At 61.2% G+C, this 18,856-nt stretch overlaps 2 protein-coding genes across 5 annotated transcripts; both read right to left on the minus strand.

The window, feature by feature from the left end:
• Positions 1 to 740: 740 nt before the first annotated feature.
• On the minus strand, positions 741 to 7,510 carry AMDHD2 (amidohydrolase domain containing 2). 4 transcript variants are annotated; one of them, XM_055409265.2, is made up of 11 exons: positions 7,353 to 7,510; positions 7,139 to 7,275; positions 6,921 to 7,060; positions 3,480 to 3,534; positions 3,093 to 3,305; positions 2,927 to 3,015; positions 2,706 to 2,850; positions 2,518 to 2,625; positions 2,286 to 2,354; positions 1,364 to 1,465; positions 741 to 981 (listed from the first exon to the last, which is right to left on the minus strand). In XM_055409265.2, exons 1-11 carry the CDS (start codon positions 7,433 to 7,435, stop codon positions 893 to 895), a joined length of 1,230 nt encoding a protein of 409 aa, XP_055265240.2. In that variant the 5' UTR covers positions 7,436 to 7,510; the 3' UTR covers positions 741 to 892. The 4 variants fall into 4 exon arrangements, with proteins under 4 accessions (XP_055265240.2, XP_055265238.2, XP_088689426.1 ...); XM_055409263.2 differs by having other exon boundaries at positions 741 to 1,091; XM_055409266.2 differs by having other exon boundaries at positions 928 to 1,045.
• A 112-nt stretch (positions 7,511 to 7,622) lies between these two features.
• On the minus strand, positions 7,623 to 12,979 carry ATP6V0C (ATPase H+ transporting V0 subunit c). The gene is made up of 3 exons (XM_055409267.2): positions 12,738 to 12,979; positions 8,514 to 8,697; positions 7,623 to 8,373 (listed from the first exon to the last, which is right to left on the minus strand). Exons 1-3 carry the CDS (start codon positions 12,814 to 12,816, stop codon positions 8,169 to 8,171), a joined length of 468 nt encoding a protein of 155 aa, XP_055265242.1. The 5' UTR covers positions 12,817 to 12,979; the 3' UTR covers positions 7,623 to 8,168.
• Positions 12,980 to 18,856: the final 5,877 nt, after the last annotated feature.

Raw genomic sequence — 18,856 nt, forward strand, 5'->3', positions numbered from 1 at the left:
CGAGCTGCCCACCAGCACCAGGCAGGGTCGCCCACATTTCTGCCAACCCTGGGGGCACAAGGATCATTGCATCTGCTCAGGAGATGGGTCAGGAGATGGGGTTGGAGCCCTGATTATCCCAAGGGCTCAAGGCAGCATGGGACTGCTGGTTGGGCAGGTTGACTAGGGTCAACCCAGGGGCCCCAAGGCCAGTGCAGACTTCTCTGGAAGGTCAGAGAGGTGGGCCCAGTGCTGTGTCTAGGTCCAGCGCTGTGGCCTTGGGCCTCCATTCTGCCCACCCAACTCGGGAGGGCAGACAATGGCCCATAGCACACCCTTGCCTCCCAAACCCCCTGTGGTGCCCACCCGAGGCCCCTCCCTTCTCCAGCTCCTTCCACCATTTCCTTGTCTCCAGGAGCAATGGATCCTGTTCTTTCCTGCTGAACATTCCAAGATGTAGCTCCCTTTCCCTCAGCGCCACAGGCAAACTTCTCAACCCTCACACTTGCTCCCTAAGCCCCTTCCTCCAGCCCTTCACTCCTTTGCAACTGGCCCATCTGCCTGTGGGGCTGAGGCCTCCAACACATCCGTCTAACAGAGAGGGGCCCCGCTGCCTCCACTGGGCCCCAGAATCCCACAGGCAGGGTGGAGCGGCCACTCCCAACCCTAAGGGACAAACACCCACCCAGCCCCACCAAGGAGCCACGGGGTGAGGGTGGAACAAAGTCCCACTGTGAAGCAAAACTCAGACCAGGCGCGTCCCTATGGGGCACACGTTTATCCAAGCCGCCAGCTCCGGGCCGAGGCCTCCACCTGGGCAGGGGTTCCCTTCGCTCTCTGGAGACCAGCTCCCCAGTGCCCAACCGACAGTGTCCAGCTGGGGCTGGGCATCCCCTCCAGCGGTGGTCCTGGGTCACGGCCTGGCCTCCTCCGCCTGCCACACCAGTTCACCCGAGATGTAGGTGGCCCGGACGTGAAGAGAGTCATCGAGCACCACGAAGTCTGGGTCAGAGGGGGGCGGTGAGAAGGCGGCAGAGGCAGGACCACTGCTGTCCCCATCACGAGGCTGGGGTGGGGGAACCAAGGCCCAGACGCGATTTCCGCAGGACACCCTAGCCCATCACAGACCAACTGAGCAAGGCTCCTGGCAGGGAACAAGGCTCCTGGCAGGGAGCAAGGCTCCTGGCAGCAGAGGGCAGCCTCCCACACACCCTTGCCAGGCCCATCTAGAAAGCCAGAAGGCCTGGCCTGCCCGATGGGGAAGGCGGGGGGTAGGACCAATGCCCTGGCCAGGCGAAGCCCCTGGGAATGGGGAAGCGCCTGTCTCTGGCCCACCTGCCCCCACCCCGGCCCTGTCCCAGGCTGCCCCCTGTTGGGCCCTGACCTGCGTCAGCCCCGAAGTCCAAGGTCCCCTTGCGCTTCTCCAGCCCTAGCAGCTGTGCCGGATGCAGGGACGCAGCCTCCAGAGCGGACTCCACACTGCAGCCTGCTTGGGGACATGGGTGGTAGTGACCATCCCCGACCCCTGGCTGGCTCTGTCATTTGACAGGGTTGGCGGATTGGGGGGGTGGGGGACAGAGCACCGAGTCCCGGGTGGCCTCATGGATGCCTGGGGTCCCGCTTCCAGGAGGGGTGCTCTCCCTGGAAGTCAAGGGGAGCGGTTGAAGGCATCTGGGTCCAAAGTGTTTTGTGAGTGAGCTCCCTGCAGGGCTGGGGTGGAGTGTGGTGGGAAGAGGGTCCCCAGCAGGGTCCCCCCAAGCCCTGGAATTTCAAGGTCTCCCTTCCCCCCAACGTGGTGATGCTGCTGGTACCCCAATTCTCTCCAGCTCCTGCTTCACTCCCCAAGCCAGGCCACCACTGTCATCTGCCTCGTTACCTGTCTCCCTGCTTCTCCAACCAGCACCTTGGACCATAGTGCTCCCCCCAGCCCCCTGCCTGACACCCCAGCTCTAGGGCACTGCCTAGAGCCTCGCAGGGCTTAGCCCACCATGGCCTCTGCCAGACACCTCCCCCCCAATAACGTGCCATTCCTGGTGCACAGCCCCCACCCCACAGCTCTGCAGCTACAATCTCACAGACCCCTCCTTTGGGCATTGTGGCTCTAGGGCCAGTAGCTCTGGGTTCTGGCCCCCTGCTGCTTCACGCCGCCCTCTCCTGCTGACAGAACCTCCTGCAGGCTGGACCCTGGCTACATTCCTGGGGACCCCTCCAGACAGACCTTGGTGGTCCCTGCCTCTAGCCTCTCCCAGAGGCAGCCTCCGCCCCACCGCGGGGCACACACATGGCACAGCCCCAGCTTCACTGACCTGTGGCCTGCAGGAAGTGCCGCACGCAAGTATCCATCGGGGCGATGCTGCCGCTCAGCGTGTTGGTACCTTGAGAAGAGAGAGAGCAGGTTCTGGGGATGGGCCGGGGGAAGGCACCAGGCACCCTGGGCCACCCCAGGGGGGTCAGCAGGAACACCCAGGTGCTCACATCCCACCAGAGTGCTGAGGGGCTGACCTCACGCTGGCAGTGCTGGGGACAGGGATCACTCACCTGCCACATAGGCTGTCAGCCCATCCACCTCCACCTCCTGCTGCCCCAGCGTGTGTCGGCCGTTGCCCAAGCCCAGTGCAGGGACAGCATCAGTGACCAGCACCAGCCCTGCAGGGGCAGGGAGCCTCAGGACCTGCCCCACCTGATCTTTCCCACCGATTCCCACCCTGCCCTGCTCTGCTACTCACCCTTGGGATGGGCCCGGTGGGCGATGCGCAGGGCAGCTGGGTTGGTGTGTATGCCGTCAGCGATCATCCCGTAGAAGATACGGCGGCCCGTGGGCAGCTGATCGCTGGTCAGGAGCCCCACGATGCCCGGGTCGCGGTGGTGGAACTGGGTGGGGGCGGGAGGGGGCGGTGAGTGACAGCAGGGCCCCGCCCCCCTCCTTCCGAGCAGGCCTGGGACTCACAGGCAGCATGGCGTTGAAGAGGTGGGTGATGAAGGTGGCCCCACTCTGCACAGCTTCCTCCGCGGTCCCCAGGTCAGCCACTGAGTGTCCTGTGGGGACCCAGACTCAGACTCAGCTCTGGGAGCCAGAGCAGACGCCCTGAAGCGAGGACAGCCCCCTCTCTTACCTAAGGACACACAGATGCCAAGGGCTGTCAGCGCCCGGATCACCTCGTGGCTGTGGCCCAGCTCTGGGGCCAGCGTCACGATGCGGACGTTGTCCAGGCCCCCATAGGTGGCCAGCACATCTTGGAAAGCGTCGGCCTCAAAGGAGCGCAGGTGGGCCTCGGGGTGCGCGCCCCGCTTCTCCCGGCTGATGAATGGGCCCTCCAGGTGCACCCCTGGGGGAGGGGAGCGGCTGGTTCTAGCAGGCCCCCCGCCCTGCGGCCCCCACCCTGGCCCCTCTTGCCTGCCTGCCCTCCCTCCCCGGTCGGGCATCTGGAAGGCAAGGGGCTGCCAACAGGTCCCCAGGGAGCCTCCCAGGGTAGGGGCGGGGAGAGGGGCAAGCCACTCACCGAGGACCCCTGCCCCATGGGGACCACCACTCTTCACAGGGATCTGAGGAAGGACCTGGGGGGAACCAGCTGTTAAAGCCCTGCCCCCAAGGCCCAGCACCCAGAGGTCACAGCCCAGTCAAGGGCAGAGGCCAGAGTTCAGAGCGCAGCCCCTGCTGTCCTGCCCTCAGGTATCAGAAGATGGTCAAAGGCCTCGACCAGGAAGCACAGCAATCTAGAAATGACCTAGGGACGTGGGACTGGCCTGCCCGAAATGACCCAGAGGCATGGAGACAGCACCCAGGCACAGGGCAGGAATGGGGCAGCGGGGTCCTCAAGGTGGCCCCGTCAGACAGCAGCCAGGAGGCAGTGGGCTGCAAACCAAGGGCCTGGACCCAGCCAGGGCGACCAGTCTGATGTCGCCAAGCTGCAGGCCCAGAGCGCGGGGCTGAGGCAGGAGGCGTGCACACCATCCAGGCAGAGCGAGGGGCCAAGGCAGGGCTGAATAGCCAGAGAGATCAGGCACCAAGGGTGCGGCCACGGTGTGCCCGGGTCTGGACACCAGGGGCCAAGTCACCTGTGTGTGACAGGTGCTCAGGTGACACATCTCAGAGGTGGACAAAGCAGGCAGGAGTCCCAGCCCACACCCCCCTTCAATGTGGAGAAGAACGGGGAACGGGGAGCCTGGGGGACCCAGGCACCCTCTGCCGGAACTAGAGAGGTACAGCGATTTTTAAGAGGCTTACGCTCAGTGGGACAAAGACAACAGGAAATAGGCAGGCTGAGTTGGACGCCTGATGAGCAGCTGCCAGGCGGGTGTGGGCAGCCAGGGCAGCGAGAGCAGGGCGCTAAAGCTCCCACAGGAAGACAGGACGGATGGAACCTTCGTAGAACCCCAAAATCCTGAACCCAGAGGGAGACAACGGGCTGAAACCATGGGGCTGAGTCAGCAGATAAAGAATCTAAGCAAACAATGAAGGTGAATTCCAAGGAAAACAGAGCTGACAGATGAGAAAATGACGAGTCTGGATAACTGAATCAGAACCACAGGAGACTCTGGGGAGGTTGGGAAGCTAGAAGGGTGAGACAGGGCCGGGGGCTGCCAAGAAGCTAACTTTCCCAGCCCGTTTATGCTGCCCTAAACCCAAAAACAGGAGTATCGGTACATCTTTTAGAGATATGGAGACAAGTTCCACAGGTTTGCCGAGTGGAAAGTGACCACCTCTTGGAGGGAACTGGTGGGAGCGAAGGGCTGAAGTTTTTCATAATGAGCCAAGTGATACGTATAAACTTACTAAAGGGTTAAAGAGTGAAAATAAGAAAGAGAGATAATGGCTGAGTTTTCCCAGAATAGAGTTTTAAAAGAGAAAGAAAGACCGAGTAGATAGAACAGACAGTCTTGAAGCGAAGGGAATGAGGCACGTGCAAAGCAGGAAGGCAGCAGAAAGGTCAAAGTACAGAAGGCCCGGCTGTCGCCCTGAGGTGCCCTATGTTGACTCAGCAGGCAGTGGGGCTGAAGCAGAGGACAAGGCACTCTGACCATCCTCCTGGAAGGATAGGAAGGGCAAGGCGGGAGGAGGAGACCCCAGAAAAACAGCAGGTGGTCTCAGTGGACCTGAAGAACTTCTGACCAACTAGCAATCCAGTTCCGCGCGCTGTGAACGGGCCCTGGAGGTAGGCGGGCAGAACAGCAGGAGCAGTGCTTGGGGGGGGTGCAACTGAACAGTTCTGTAGCTTCTACCGCGATCACCTTGCATTAACGTTCTCATATTCAAAGCCCTCCTCAATCCCCTCCACCAATCAGTTTACTCTCTACCTCCCAAGGCATTTATGAGGGGTGACTGGTGCTGGGAAGAAAACGTTAAGATGGAAGCCCTACTGGCCAGAAACTCCTTCCCTAAGGCAGGAGCCCCACGCTCTATATCAGGATCCTCAAAGGTGCTGCAGAGTTGGGGGTCAGGTCGGCTGCAAAGGAGCTGCAGGCACCCACTGCTGGGGTGGACAGAACAAAACAAAGGACTTCCGGGCAGAATGCCTGGGGGCAAAGGAGGGAGCTGCAGTGGGAGAGGGGTGGGTGATGTGCAGAGCCAGGCACCTGGGGAAAACACCCAGGCAGGACCCAGGGCTGGGACAGCAGTGGGGAGACTGGATAACAGCCACTAAGACCCCTTGATGGGGACCAGAGAGATGAGGACAAAGAATAAGGGAGCAAGAGAGTGGATTTGTTCCCGGGTCCCGAGCAGGAAGATCACGGCCTGATGACTAAGACAGAAAACACAGAACTGAGGGCCAGTTTGCAATGGGAAAATCAGCTTGGTTTTTGACACTGGACTCTGTGATAAGAGAGTCGGGGGAAATTTCCAGAAAGGTATGTGCAGCTGACATCTACCAGGGCCTTAATATGAACCAAGTGTAGTGCTGAGCACACAACACTGATAGACCACTGTTCTTCACACTGTAAGCCTTGCTTAAGTTTTGACGAAACTGAGACTAGGAAACAAGAAATCAATGTCCCATGTTGCTCAGCTGACAGATGAAGTAAGGAGGCCGGGACAGAACCCAGGGAGTGTAGCCAACCTCCCCCAGCCCTGGCTGTGAGTCTGCGCACACACCCAGATGGGGACCCTGTAGCAGACAGGCAACCTGGGATCCTGGGCTGGACCCTGTTCTGGAGGAAAACTACAGAACTGGGACATAAAAGGGAGAGGAAAGGATAACCTGATTAACTTTGAGAACTCAAGAACTCTGTGCTGTTCGTATAACCACAAGCTTTTAAAAAAGTTAAGCAGAACCAAATAAACAGGCAGGATGTATGCCTACTGCAGTTCACAAACAGTTCAGGGAAACAGAACAATACACAGAACAAGACAAGACGGAATACAACGTGATAGAGAGCAAAACCAGAAAACCTGCATACAAAGTGAAACTTCTTAAAGGAACAATGGACCTTGGACAATTAAATCCCAAGACTTAAAGAAGTGAAGATTAGGGGGTGTGGATGGGAGCAGCAGAGGAAGCCTGGGGTGGACAAAGGGGCTCCTTTATGAAAGCTGTTCCCAGGAGCTGCCTGCCACGGACCGGTTTGGGGGATGAGCAGCTAAGGATGTGGCAATCTGAAAGTCCCTGGGGCGGACACACACGACAACTGAGTCGAGGAGGCGGTTTCTGGTGCCTGGAGGCGACCAGCGTGCAGGCCGGGGAGGTTTGTGAGGCAGGTGAAGGTGCTGAGGCTCGGAACGCGGAAGCCCGTGGGCACAGCTGCAATGGCAGACCAGGCAGAGGGCCACCTGGATGAGAAAGCCTGGGGAAAGGGGACCCAGGCCCCGGGGGAAGGCGGCCAGCAGGTGAGACCAGGCTCAGTGCCAACGGGGTGCTGGCTGACCCGAAGAGATGATATTTGAAAATCAAGAGGCCGGGTGCTCGTGGGACCTCCTTCCTTTGAGGCCGAGAGCCTGACCTCACCTTGTGATAAACTTCCAGTGGCGATGTGACCAACGTGGGGCAGAAAGAGGTGACTCCATGCGACAGGATCCTCCGGGCCACCAGGGCAACCCCCGAACCCACGTCCTCCGAGGCCTGTGAGAAGTCAACGCCAAATCCACCTGCGGCCACAGAAAAGAAGGGGTCGCCCAGGGCTCGGAGCTCCCCCGGGGTCCCCGCCCCGCGGGGCCGGGCCGCACCGTTGATCTGCACGTCTATGAAGCCAGGCGCCAAGATGCAGCCGCCGCAGTCGCGCTGCTCGTCAGCCACGCGCCGCTCCTCAAAGAACAGCTTCTCCGGGTCCAGGATGCGGCCCCCGCGCACCCAGAGGTCCTCCCTGCACACAGAGCGGGCGGGGGCTCGCGTCGCCGGCCAGGAGCCCGCCCGCGCCCCCCGGCCCGCACCCGCGCCCACCTGAGCAGCGCGCCGCCCCTCAGGATGCGGCAGTTGGTGAACTGGATCACCGGGGCCCGCGCCGCGCCCTGTCCGCCGCGCATCCTGAGCCCAGCGGAGCCGGAGGCGCCGGGTTCCGGCCTGGCCCACGTGACCCTCAGCTGACGGAGGCGCAGCCACGTGACCGGCGCGGCCCGCAGTGACGTGGCGGCGGCTTCAGCACCGCCCTCGGCCCCTCCCCCCTGGCGCCCCGCCCCCGCGCCGGGGCCCAGACAGCGACCCACACAGGCATCCGGTCACATCTGAGAGCTTTATTGGACACGGAGCGGCGCCAGGGCCCACGGGCCCGGCACACTGGCCGGCGGCCCGGGGCAGCCAGGGCTGCAGGAGGTGGTTCCATCCAATGGGTCTCAGGGTAAACGGTAACCGTACAACGCAACAGTCTACCTAAGGTTACTATAGAGTTGGGAGACGGAGAGCTGCTCCACAGACGTATGAACAGGTCAAATCTTTATAAATAAAACATCCAGTGAAGAGAAAATGACAACTCTTAATTCATCCTTATACACAGAGCACTCTAGGGCAGATGGGCGGGGGCGGCCGGAGGCCGGCGTCCTCACTGGTCAGGGCCGGGGTGGGCCTGTGGGCCCAGATGTCCACAGCACGGGGCGGGGCGGGTGGGGGCGGCTGGGGCAACAGACGTGGGCACTAGGACACTGCGCATTTACAAGACCGACTACTGGCGGGCGACGGCCCCGTGCGTGTCAGGCTGTTCGTGTGGAATGAGGAGGGGTGGTCTTGACATCAATCGTATTCTGTGGCTGGCGGCCCGCAGGGCTACTTTGTGGAGAGAATGAGGGCGACGATGAGACCGTAGAGGCCGAGCACCTCGGCGAAGATGAGGATGAGGATCATGCCCACGAAGAGCCGCGGCTGCTGGGCGGTGCCGCGCACGCCCGCGTCCCCCACGATGCCGATGGCGAAGCCCGCTGCCAGCCCGCTCAGGCCCACGCTCAGGCCCGCGCCCAGCTGCAGGAAACTCCTAGCGGAGAGAGGACACAGGAGGCGTGTTGGTCCACCACCGGGAGGCAGCCGGCACGGGGCACCAGCAGCCCACCCAAGGCCCCTCCCACCTGCGGCTTCCACCCAGGCAGGCAGCCGGGAGAGCCCGCCGGCCCTCACCTGTAGAGACTGATGCCGTCATTCAGGGAGTTGGCAATAAGGACTGCCACCACCAGGCCATAAATGGCGATGATCCCAGCCATGACCACCGGGATGATGGACTTCATGATCATCTCTGGCCGCATGACAGACATGGCTGCGATGCCTGTGCCGCTCTTGGCTGTACCGTAGGCAGCGCCCAGGGCTGGCGGGAGAAAGTGAGGTGAACCCAGAGTATCTGGGGCCAGAACCCAGCAGGCAGCTTTTGGTGTACTCCAGGGCCAATGCAAGTTCTCACCCCGGAAGAAAGGGGGGTGCGGGGGTGGCGGGGTGCAGGGCGGCCTCTGGAAAGATAGCCATAGGCCGGCACTTGGGGTCTCCTGTGCCGCTGCCCCAGAGGCCCTCCTGGCTGTCTGGCCTACCTGGGCTCTTTCGCTTCTGTGGAACCCCAACCCAGGCTCACCAGCACTCCCCAGGCCAGCTGCACAGACCCCATGCTCCCACAGAGCCTCAGACCCCCAAAGGGGCCCTGGGACAGGCTGCCCTGTCACGTGGGCAAACAGGTAGCTGGGCCCCAGAAGCAGTGCAGATTCCAGACTCGTTCCCAGGTCAAGAAGAGCCTGGAAAAACACAAGCTGCATATCTCAATGGCCCAGACATGCAGCCAGGGTCAGCCAACCGACTCTGGGACCACAGCAAAATAGCACAGAGTCCCTACAGTGCAAGATCAGGGGAAGCTGGCCTGGCAACTTGCACTCTAGGCCAGAGCTTCATCCACTCCCCACCCAACCCGCGGTAGTCCCCACAGCTTGGCCCCAGGACACGGTGCACCCAGCACTGGTGTGTTTGAGATTTCCATCAGGAAAGGCCCTCCTGGCACACAGCAGGCCAGGACCCTCGAGTTTGAGGAGAATCTCAACCAGACAAAGACAATCAAAGACAAGGAACAAGAAGGACAGTGGGCTGTGAAGTCATCACCCAGGCCGACCCCCAGGACTCCGCAAACACCTCCGAGAGGCCCAGTTTCTCCAGGAAGGGAGGAGCAGGTGTCTCCCCAGCCATCATCCCTCCTCCCTCTTCCCAGAGTGGACTGTCTTCCTGAAACCCCCCTCCTCCTGCCTGTCCTCCAAGTCTAGAAGAATGTTTGCAAGCACAGGGAAGGCCAGAGGGAGCCCAAGCAGGACATCTGACCACTGCCTGCCCCAAGGCGGCTCCTGCACTGAGCAGAGGCCGACATGGGGCAGAGGTGGAGGGGTTGGGACAGTCGCAGACATTCCTCTGGACCTGACTCACCTAGCTGGGCGGCGAAAGATGACTAGTCTGCGCTCACTGCAGAGCAGTGGTGAGGCCAGAGGGACTCTGCGCCTGATAAGGACACAGATACAGCCCCTCCAAGCACAGCAACACATTCAAGAGTGGGGAGGTCTGGGGAAGGGCTTCATACAGGAGGTATCTGAGCAGAGGGATGCCAGTGAGTTGGCAGACATAGAAAGATGTGGCAAGAGAAAGAAGATGATTCCAGACCACACGGAGCAGAGACACTGGGCAGGGAGCAGAGGGAAGAAGCGGGAAGGGGCAGGGCCAAGGACCTGCACGGTCTCCTCCGCAGCCTCGTGTGCTCAGACATCTGGCCGTCAGGTGCTGGTCTTTATTAAGCCGTTCCTGGAGCAACAGGGCATTTTTTGGCTGTTTCCTGCGGACGCAGAACCACAGCAGGCCAGTGCTGGGGCTCCTTACTCAAGGGCAAGGGCACAGGCTGCTGCCTGGCGCCAGGTGAGACCTTACAGGGAAGCCAGCATCCCAGGCAGTGGGCCCAGCAAGGCTGCAGTTGGGGAGTCGGCTAGTGAGTCAGCTGATGGGCCCACCCATCCCCACAGAGGGCAGCAGGGAGATCATGTGGCTGGGGGTGGGAAGCAACCAGAGGAACGAGGGGAAGGAACAGGAAGACTGTCACAAGGAGAAGCAGCCTGGCCTGGGCAGGCCTGGACACCCGCTCCACAGGCCGGGCCGGAAGTGGCTCTAGATGGTGCAAGACGGAAACAGAAAGCAGGAGCTGGCCCTGCAGGCCCGCCAGGAGGGAGGGAGTCACAGAGAAGACGGAGAGAGAGCCACTGGCGGGCCTGCGGGGAACAGGACGAAGAGACTCTACAAGACTGGGGTCACAAATCCAGGCAGGCCAGGAGCAGCTGAGCCAGGGCCAGCAGACACAGACTGTGGTCATCCTGGCAACATCGGAAGCCTGGAAACTGCAGGCAGGCACAAGGAGGTGGATGAAGACAAGCCCTGGAGAAACGGGCTCGAGAAAGAGACGAAACCAGACTTTGACCCAACTGGACAAGTACAGAAAGTTGGCCACAGTACGGCCACAGTCAGCCGCCTACTGGGAGAAGAGACGGGTGGAGCTGTGCACAAGCAGAGCAGGTGGCCCCCGACCCTCCGGAGCCTGGACCAGTGACACCCTATGCTCAGCAACTCTCACAGGCCTGCTGATGAGGGCTCTGCTCAAAGGCACCAGTAAGTTCTAGAAAGAGCGGGAAGCAAGGCACCTGGTGACTGGAAGGAGCTCAGGAGCTGGATACAGAAAAAGGCTTGGGGGAAAACAAAGCCAGAATTCACATTCCATGTAGGCAAGATTCTTGTCTTGCTCACTGACGTCCCCAAGTATCTGGCACCCAGGAGTTCAACTGAGATTGGCTGAATGGCCAATGACAGACACAATCAACAACCCACAAGTGGCCAGGCACTGGCCCTGGAGGTATTCCGGAAGCAAACAGCACAGGAGACGGGAGGAAAAGGAGGTACAGCTGTCTGCCATGAGGAGCGGGCACAGGCAGCTCTGGAAGATGTGGAAATAGTGGGCGGCACCTAGGATGGAAGGGGAAGTACAGGCATTTCTCCCACCACAAATAACCCCTAACTCACACATGATGGGAAGGGCAGGACCCACTCAGCGGCTTGTGACCTGTGGCAGGCAGGCCCGGGCAGAGGGAGGTCCCCACGCCCCCACCCCACTGGTGTTTACAGTCAGCAGAGACTGTTTGGAGTTCAATCCCTGCACATACCTGCACAGGGAGCCTCTCCAGTCCCAGATAGGGTGGGGCAGGGCGAGTCATCAAAGCCCCAAACCAGAGGAACCCAAGGAAGCCTGGACTAGACCAGGCCAAACCAGTCGGTGGGGCTGTAGAGGGGTCAAGACTCACTTCCCTGGGTCCCATATCCCTGGCTGGGCCCAAGTGCTCAACTCCCAGAAAGGCCAATTTTCACTGAATTTTACACCCAAGACTGTTAAGACCCCATTTCAAAACTAGAGTGCCATCTAGAACCCTGGAAGACCCCCTTCTCCATTCCTGGGGCAGCCCCTCCCAATTCCAGGCCTCAGGGAAGGGGAGAAAGGTCATTCATTCATTCAGGCCTGAAATGGAAGACTCCTCCCAAGGAAAAAAGCTCAATCTTCTCAACGCAAAGGCTCCATGCTAACTCGCCCATCTAGACAAGCGTCCAAACACATAGTGCGGAGGCTGGCCTGTTCCCCGGACATCCATCCTGCGCCCTCGGCCTGTCTGACCCACCTCCACCCCTCGACTCCACTCCCACCTCTGGGTTCCTGCCCTGCTCTCAAGACCAACCTCTCAACCCAGCTTTTCCTACCAACCCACACAGCCTAGCGTCTGGGAAACACCGACAAGCCCTAACCGGAAGCACCTGTTAAGTGCAGACCCACCTGAACGCCCCCCACCCCCGCTGCCCCATGGAGGCGGGGGGGCAGGCCGCCACAAGGGCGAAAGCTGTGGACCTCGGCGGGGAGCATCCAAGGGCCGGCCCCTTGTGGGGGTAGCTTTCCGAGGCGTGATGTCACATCTGCCAGCAGGACTGGGGGGGGCGGGTGCGGAGCAAGCGCAGGACCGCGGGCCCCCACCCCAGCCTGCCCCCGCCTCTCCGGGGACTAAGATGGCAGCGGCGCCGCCGCCCCTCCCCCGCACCGAAGAGACAGGTTGGCAGGGGCCGTCTGGGACATCCTGGGACCCACACCTGGGCCCAGTCCGCGGGCCCGGCTCTCCACACCCCCGACGGCCCCTGCAGCCCTCAGGGTCCCGACAACACCCCCCCGCAGTCACGTGAGACTCGGGACCCCCCCAACAGCTCGAAATTACGTCAGAATGACGTCACACGCCGAACCCTGGGGAGCAACAGGCACGAGCCCCGCGGGTCCCCCGTCTCCCGGGTCCCTTCTGCCACGGCGCTCACCGCTGAAGACCATGGCGGCTGAGGCGCCCATGACCGCGAAAAAGGAAGCGTACTCGGGGCCGCTCTTGGCCTCGGACATGTCTGCGGGTGGGGAGGGGGCGAGTTCAGCGGGCCGAGGCCGGGGCGAGGTCGGGCCGGGCGCGGCGGGCGGCGGGCGGCGGGCTGCGTGAGGAGAGATGTCCGGAGGCTGCGAAGGCGACCGGCCCGTCAGCCGCTGCGGTCTAAATACCAGCACCGCAGGACAAAATGGCGGCCGCGGGCGCGTCACATGACCCGGGCCCCGCCCCTGCGGCCCGCACCACTCCGCAAGGGCGGGGGGGGCCGCGGCGGGCACGCCGGGCGCCCCGCCCCGCAGGCCTGCACCCCAGCGCGCCGCCCCGCGCCGGCCGCGGCGGGCGCCCCTGGGACCCCGCCGCGATGGGCCCGTCCGGTAGCAGGGCCGGGGCGGGGCGGGGCGGGGTGTGTGTGTGGGGGGCGCCTGGATTAGCATACGGGGCGGGGCTCGAGGCGCCCCGCCTTCTCTGCGGCTGCACCGCCCCGTGGGGGTTTCGGTTCCGAGATTCGCCTTCCTCTCCGGTCTCCGTGTGGAGCTCGGCCGCGGGGTTCTGACGGTCCAGCCCGCAGGGACTCAGGACTACGGTCTACCCCGACGTCCTCACACCCTCCGGGGTGACCTGAGGGCGGAGCCGGAGTCCTGTGTCCCCGGTAGCGCCGCCCCCAACCACCCCCGTACCCTGTAGACCCAGTCTCCTGTCTCTTCCAAACCCGCCGGCCCCCCGCCCAGCAATTCGGGATTTCTCCCGTGGCTTCCGAGGAAAAGGAGGCCCCTACCCTGTAATCTGTGCCCTCCTTTGCATCAGGGACCTAGACTGCTGTTTTGGAGGGGTTGTCTCTACCCCTCAGCTTTCAGTTACGGTTGGTTTGAAACCCTTTGCACGACCTGTGAAGTCTTCCCTGGATGGCTACATCGTCTGGGGTCCCTTGTCCTGCCTGTTCCCACAGCAAGCCCACGAAGCCAGGGCTGCCCTTGTTTCTGGAACAGGAGTAAGTGGTTCCCTCAGCCTCACAGACCGTCTGGCCTGGGGCTGGGACTGCCCTGATAATCTCATGTGGCTGTCCTGGTACCCCGACTGGCTGCCTTATCTCTGCCCACCAGCTCTGGTTCCCTCTGCCCTTTCATCTGGTCCATTTCAGGAGCCCTGGGTGATTGCCATCTGATCCTGTGTCTCCCTTGAGCCCCACCCCTTGCCCTGACATTAAAGCACTCTAATGCCTACAGCCTAAGCTATAGCAGTCATCAGCCTTCATCATGTGGGCAGCGGGGTCACCACCTCTGGCCTAGTCTTCCCACTGGACCCATCTTCCACACCAGGAACCTCCCTCATAGCCTCTTCACCGTGAGGCTGGGTCCGCACCACCCCCAGCACTGAACTTGCAGCCCTTGAGTGCCATGTCTGTCCTGTTTCCAAAGAGAGGAGGCCGCCATTCGGCTTGAGCCCTCCCCACTGCCATTAACCACCTGACTCTGACTTCTGGAAAGAGTCACTCAGTGTCTCCAGCTCCTCCCTAGTCCGCTGCCCTGGCAGGTTGCTGGTGACCAAGCTGACAGTTTGTCAGGCTCTCTGGAGGGGCCTGTCTGCTGCCTCGGCCTGCTGCCCACCTCCCTGCCCCTCTACTCTCTCTGGTTCAGCCCCACCTGCCCTGCTGCCCTCGTGGCCTTCCTTAAGTCACAAGGAGAAGCAAAGACGGGCCCAGGCGCTGAAGCCTCAGCGTCACTGCAGGTTCTGGGTGTTTCCAGGGCTCCGCCTGCCATGCCCTGGGTGATCACCCATACATTTCCACACCTGAAGCCACCTGGGCAAGCACGTGCCTGAGTGCATGCCCCAGGCCCAGCCCCCATAACTCCAGGCACTCAGGGTCCACAGCCTGGGGAGCCCAGAGCAGGGAGCTGGCACGGCTGGGCGGGGGGAGGCTGCATGCTGGGGCAGAATTCAGACTAAGGAAAGGAGGTGCAGGACAGCCCCCCTCGGACAGCTGTACAGCCAAAAGCACGGTGATGGCAGAGCGTGCGAACCCCTCCATGGCTGAAGTCCCGAGACTGGGAGGTCAGGGAGACCGTTCTCTCCACGAGTGCAGAGGGCAGTTCTGCTCTGCTCACTGTCTTCTGGTTTTCTACCCAAGTTCTGGTGTGAGAGGTCCCAGTGGATCTCCAGTGGACCATTGACACCTCAAACTGAGCTCACCTCCCCCTACATCACCAGCGGCTTCCCCTTGGGTTATTTCCATTTCCAAGGAGAGGCACAACCAACCATCCAGGCAGCCACCTCATCAACAGCCTTCGAGTCACGGCTCACTCTTCATTACTCACCAGGCCCTGAGGTTCTGTGGCTTCCCAGCTCTTGGCTGTGCCCCCACCCCAGCGCTGCTGCCCCTCAGGCGGGCCTTCACTTCTGCCCTGTGTCACCTCACAGCCTCTCACCTGGCCGCCTGCCCAGTCTTCCCTACCCTGTCTCAGGGGACCTTCCTAATTGGTACATCGAACAAGTCTCTCGGGAATCCTTCAGCATCCCGCTAAGCATCAGGGGAGGGGGCGCATGACCTAATCATAATGATCCTTTAAGGAAGGTTTCACCGTTACCCTCCTCCTGTGGACAAGGAAGCAGGTCTAGGAAGGTGAAGCACCTTGCCTGCTGTCAGCCGGCTAGTGAGGAGCAGAACTGAAACTCAAGCCCCACAGGTTGAGCGTGGCCCATGCAGCTCTCCACACTGCCTGCTTCCTGCCTGAGAGGTCAGGGAGTGTCTGGTGACCAGTGACAGACTCAGGAGAGACCCAGGTCACCTTCCCCTTGGCCTCCCAGCTCCAGGCAGGCCCTGGGGGTGGGGGAAGGTCCAGGGGATGTGGAAGGGACTGGCCAGGGACGCATGCCTCTGCCTTCTCCCCGCCAGCTTTGCGGCCCCTGGTGTGAAGTCGCAGCATGACAAGCTGCTGGCCTGTCCCAGTGCGGGTGGGGATTTCCAGGAATAAAGAAGGAAGTGCTGGGACTTCCCTGGTGGTCCAGAGGCTAAGACTCTGCGCTCCCAATGCAGAGGGCTGGGGTTCAAACCCTGGTCAGGGAACTGGGTCCCACATGCTGCAACTAAAGATCCTGGTTGCCACAACCAAGACCAAGCACAGTCAAATGAATGAAGGGAGGGGCTTTGGGAAACTCAAGCCAGAGACCCTGGTAGGGAGAGGTATGCAGAGATGTGGGGTGGGGTCCTGACTTCCCTGAGGGTTCTAATGGAGGTAAACAAACCCACTGTCTGCACTGGGAGATGGTAGGAGAACCCAGTGACGCTTTGCAGAGGAAGGGCTTCCCTGGTGGTGCTAGTGGTAAAGAACCCGTCTGTCAATGCAGGAGCTGCAAGAGATGCCGGTTCGATCCCTGGGTCAGGAAGATCCCCTAGAGGAGGGCATGGCAACCAACCTACACCAGTATTCTTGCCTAGAGAAACCCATCGACAGAGGAGCCTGGTGGGCTAAGGTCCATAGGGTCGGAGAGAGTTGGACACGGCTGAAGCAACTTAGTATCGAGTACACACATATCACTGCACACAGGGACGGGAGAGGATGGCTGGGGAGGCAGAGACCAGGAATAGAGTAGCGATGGGCCTCAAGTGATTGGAAAGCTGAGCTTATCCCGAGGAAGGCCTTTTCAAGGGAGAAAGAAAAAAGTCCTGCAGCCTGACACGGTAACTTCATCAAGAAATCAAGAAACTGAAGAGGGTGTGTCCAACTAGAGTGCCCTCTCCCAGTGGACAAGCCATTTCTTTCGAGTAGCGATGAAGACACACCAGAGGGTGTGACGCTGAGAGAGGGCGCTGGGTCCTCTTGACCTGGTGAGATAAGAGCCGTGTGTGGCCCAGGCAAGGCTGGGAGACGGAAGAAAAAGTATAGTTGTGCTATCAGAGGGGGCAGGGTGGGATAAATAAGATGATTTTTGGAGTATAACTTAAATAATTGGAGCTCACAAAATGATACTTTTTTTTTTAAATAAAAAATTGTTCCCTATACAGGCAAGTTGAGGCATAACTTGGGGCAGCCAGCCCTGAGGAGTAACTGTATCCTCCAAGCGACTCCAGCTGGATGTCGGGCCCTGAGAGAGGCAAGAGGTGGAGGAAGGGGGTGATCCCAGAGAGGGAGCAGCCCTTCTCACTGACCACAGCCTTGAGGGCTGCTGTGACAGGGCCTGATTCTTTTCTTTTTAGCTGAGCTGAGCTGCTTGCGGGGAGGCTTAGCTCCCCGACCAGAGATCAAATCCAGGCCCCCTGCAGTGGGAGCACGGAGTCTGAGCCACTGGACCAGCAGGGAAGTCCCAGTCTGACCACCAGACTGGCAGCAGGCAGGGAGCCGGGGGCCGGTGCTGACCGCCAGGGGGCGGTGTGCGGCTCTTTCCCCAGGGCCGGGGCTGGGGGAATCCTGTGGGTTTCCAGTAAACCAGGGCCTGGCGCTGAGGCGGCACGGGGAGCAGGTTCACGGAAAGGATGTCCAATGAATCCTCAGCCCTGGGTGCCCACGAGGGCACGGTCTGGCCTGGTGTGGGCTCAGCACCCTGAAGGTCCGCACGACCTCTCCCTGCTCCAGCAGTCAGCCTTCGGCCCTAAGCCACTCGGCTGGCCCATGTTGAGCATCTACTGTGTGTGGGCGCTGAACTAGACTCCGGGGATACAGACTGAGGAAGGGAGCTCCCGCTCTACCTGGGTGTGGGTCGGTGGGTGGGCGGGGGCATCTAGACGCCAGGGCAGTGAGCTCCCAATGCCAAATCAGTGACGAAGGAGGGAGGGGCCCTTGAGGCCCAGACAGCCCCCAGCGGGTGATCTCTAAATGAGGAAGGTTTGAGCAAAGGAGAGACAGGATCCTGTCTGTGCTTGAAATTACGGACCATCCAAACCACAGAAAGCTGGGCAGCTGCTGGCGAGATGGGAGCCGGCGGGTGAGTCCTGGGATGCGCTCAGGTGACAGGCAGCTGGCTGGGGAGAGCGCACAGGGGCGGTCCCCACCGGATGTGCACGCAGGCCTGCTGGAGGCAGTGGGCCCGAGGACCCTGTGGGTGTTCACATGCTGGACCGATTTTCTATGAGGGGCACATTTCACCGTTTTAAAAAAACCAGGAGACAGGGAGGAATGGAGAACAAGTGTTTCAGTGAGTTCCCTTTTTGGGGGGATGAAAATGGGGAGTTAGGTGGAGGTGGTGGGTGCACAGCACTGTGAAGGCCCTGAGGGCCACTGCGCCTCACTCCTTTTGAAGGCAACCATCCTAATGTTTAAAGAGGCAGTAAAACAAAGCACTTCCACAGCTGGCTGAAGGTGGGAGCTCAAGCTGGGGTTACCCTGCACCTGGCGCAGAAGGGGTCCATGTGAGGTGGTGCTGGGAGGAGAGGGCAGCGACCCAGCCTGAGGGGGGCTGGCTTGAGGTGTGGGAGGACAGAGGGTCTTCCCGCCCGGGGAGGCACGGGGCCCAGTCCTGGCCTGTGTCCCCACAGCAGGCCCTGAGGCCGGTACAGTAGGAGGGCGCCGCAGGCTCCAGAAACCCACACTGTCACGTGAGGTGCGTGCACAGCCAGCCCTGTGAGAACCACCTGACGGTCACCAGCAGGCAGGACCACAGGGACTCCGGCTCTCAGAGGCTGACAGGGGAGGGATGGGGACACTGGCCAACAGTGGAGTCCCCGGGGGTCTCTGGAGAAGGGTCCTGGGGCAGGGGCTCAGTCTATTGACAACGGGAAATGGCCCAGAGGCCCAGGATCTTGGTTCAGAAGAGAAACTGAAACAGCTGGTGTCAAAGCGCCTGCAGCCCTGGGGCCAAGCCTCTCTTCCCCGCCCAGCCTGGACTTCTGGGCCCCGGGCTAGGTCCCCAAGGACGGCAGCAGGAGGGGGCTGAGGAGCGGGAAACCAGCGGGTCTTGGGAGGGAACCACCAAGGAAGAGGGGGCAGCGGGGGCGCATGTCCAGCCACCTCGGCTGCCTTCCGTCCGGACAGGAGGGCTGCTGGTGGTCCGCCGGCCCCGGGAGGAACAGGAGGAGGGCCACGTGCATGTGCAGAGAGGAGGTTTTCCATGGTGGTGGTTATACCTGCAGGC

Source organism: Moschus berezovskii, chromosome 27, assembly GCF_049115385.1.
Source record: "Moschus berezovskii isolate FMDL1 chromosome 27, NW_MosBer_1.0, whole genome shotgun sequence".
Taxonomy (NCBI): domain Eukaryota; kingdom Metazoa; phylum Chordata; class Mammalia; order Artiodactyla; family Moschidae; genus Moschus; species Moschus berezovskii.

What these genes read in the sequence shown, in the direction of transcription:
- AMDHD2 (XM_055409263.2), bottom strand. Translation starts at nt 7,435, where the DNA reads ATGCGCGGCGGACAGGGCGCGGCGCGGGCCCCGGTGATCCAGTTCACC. An exon ending in CCATGGGGCAGGGGTCCTCG is followed by an intron (nt 3,306 to 3,479) that starts GTGAGTGGCTTG and finishes CCCCTCCCCCAG; the next exon opens with GGGTGCACCTGGAGGGCCCA. An exon ending in CCACCGGGCCCATCCCAAGG is followed by an intron (nt 2,626 to 2,705) that starts GTGAGTAGCAGA and finishes CTGCCCCTGCAG; the next exon opens with GGCTGGTGCTGGTCACTGAT.
- ATP6V0C (XM_055409267.2), bottom strand. Translation starts at nt 12,816, where the DNA reads ATGTCCGAGGCCAAGAGCGGCCCCGAGTACGCTTCCTTTTTCGCGGTC. An exon ending in AGCCGCCATGGTCTTCAGCG is followed by an intron (nt 8,698 to 12,737) that starts GTGAGCGCCGTG and finishes TTCTCCCGCCAG; the next exon opens with CCCTGGGCGCTGCCTACGGT. An exon ending in GACGGCATCAGTCTCTACAG is followed by an intron (nt 8,374 to 8,513) that starts GTGAGGGCCGGC and finishes TCTCTCCGCTAG; the next exon opens with GAGTTTCCTGCAGCTGGGCG.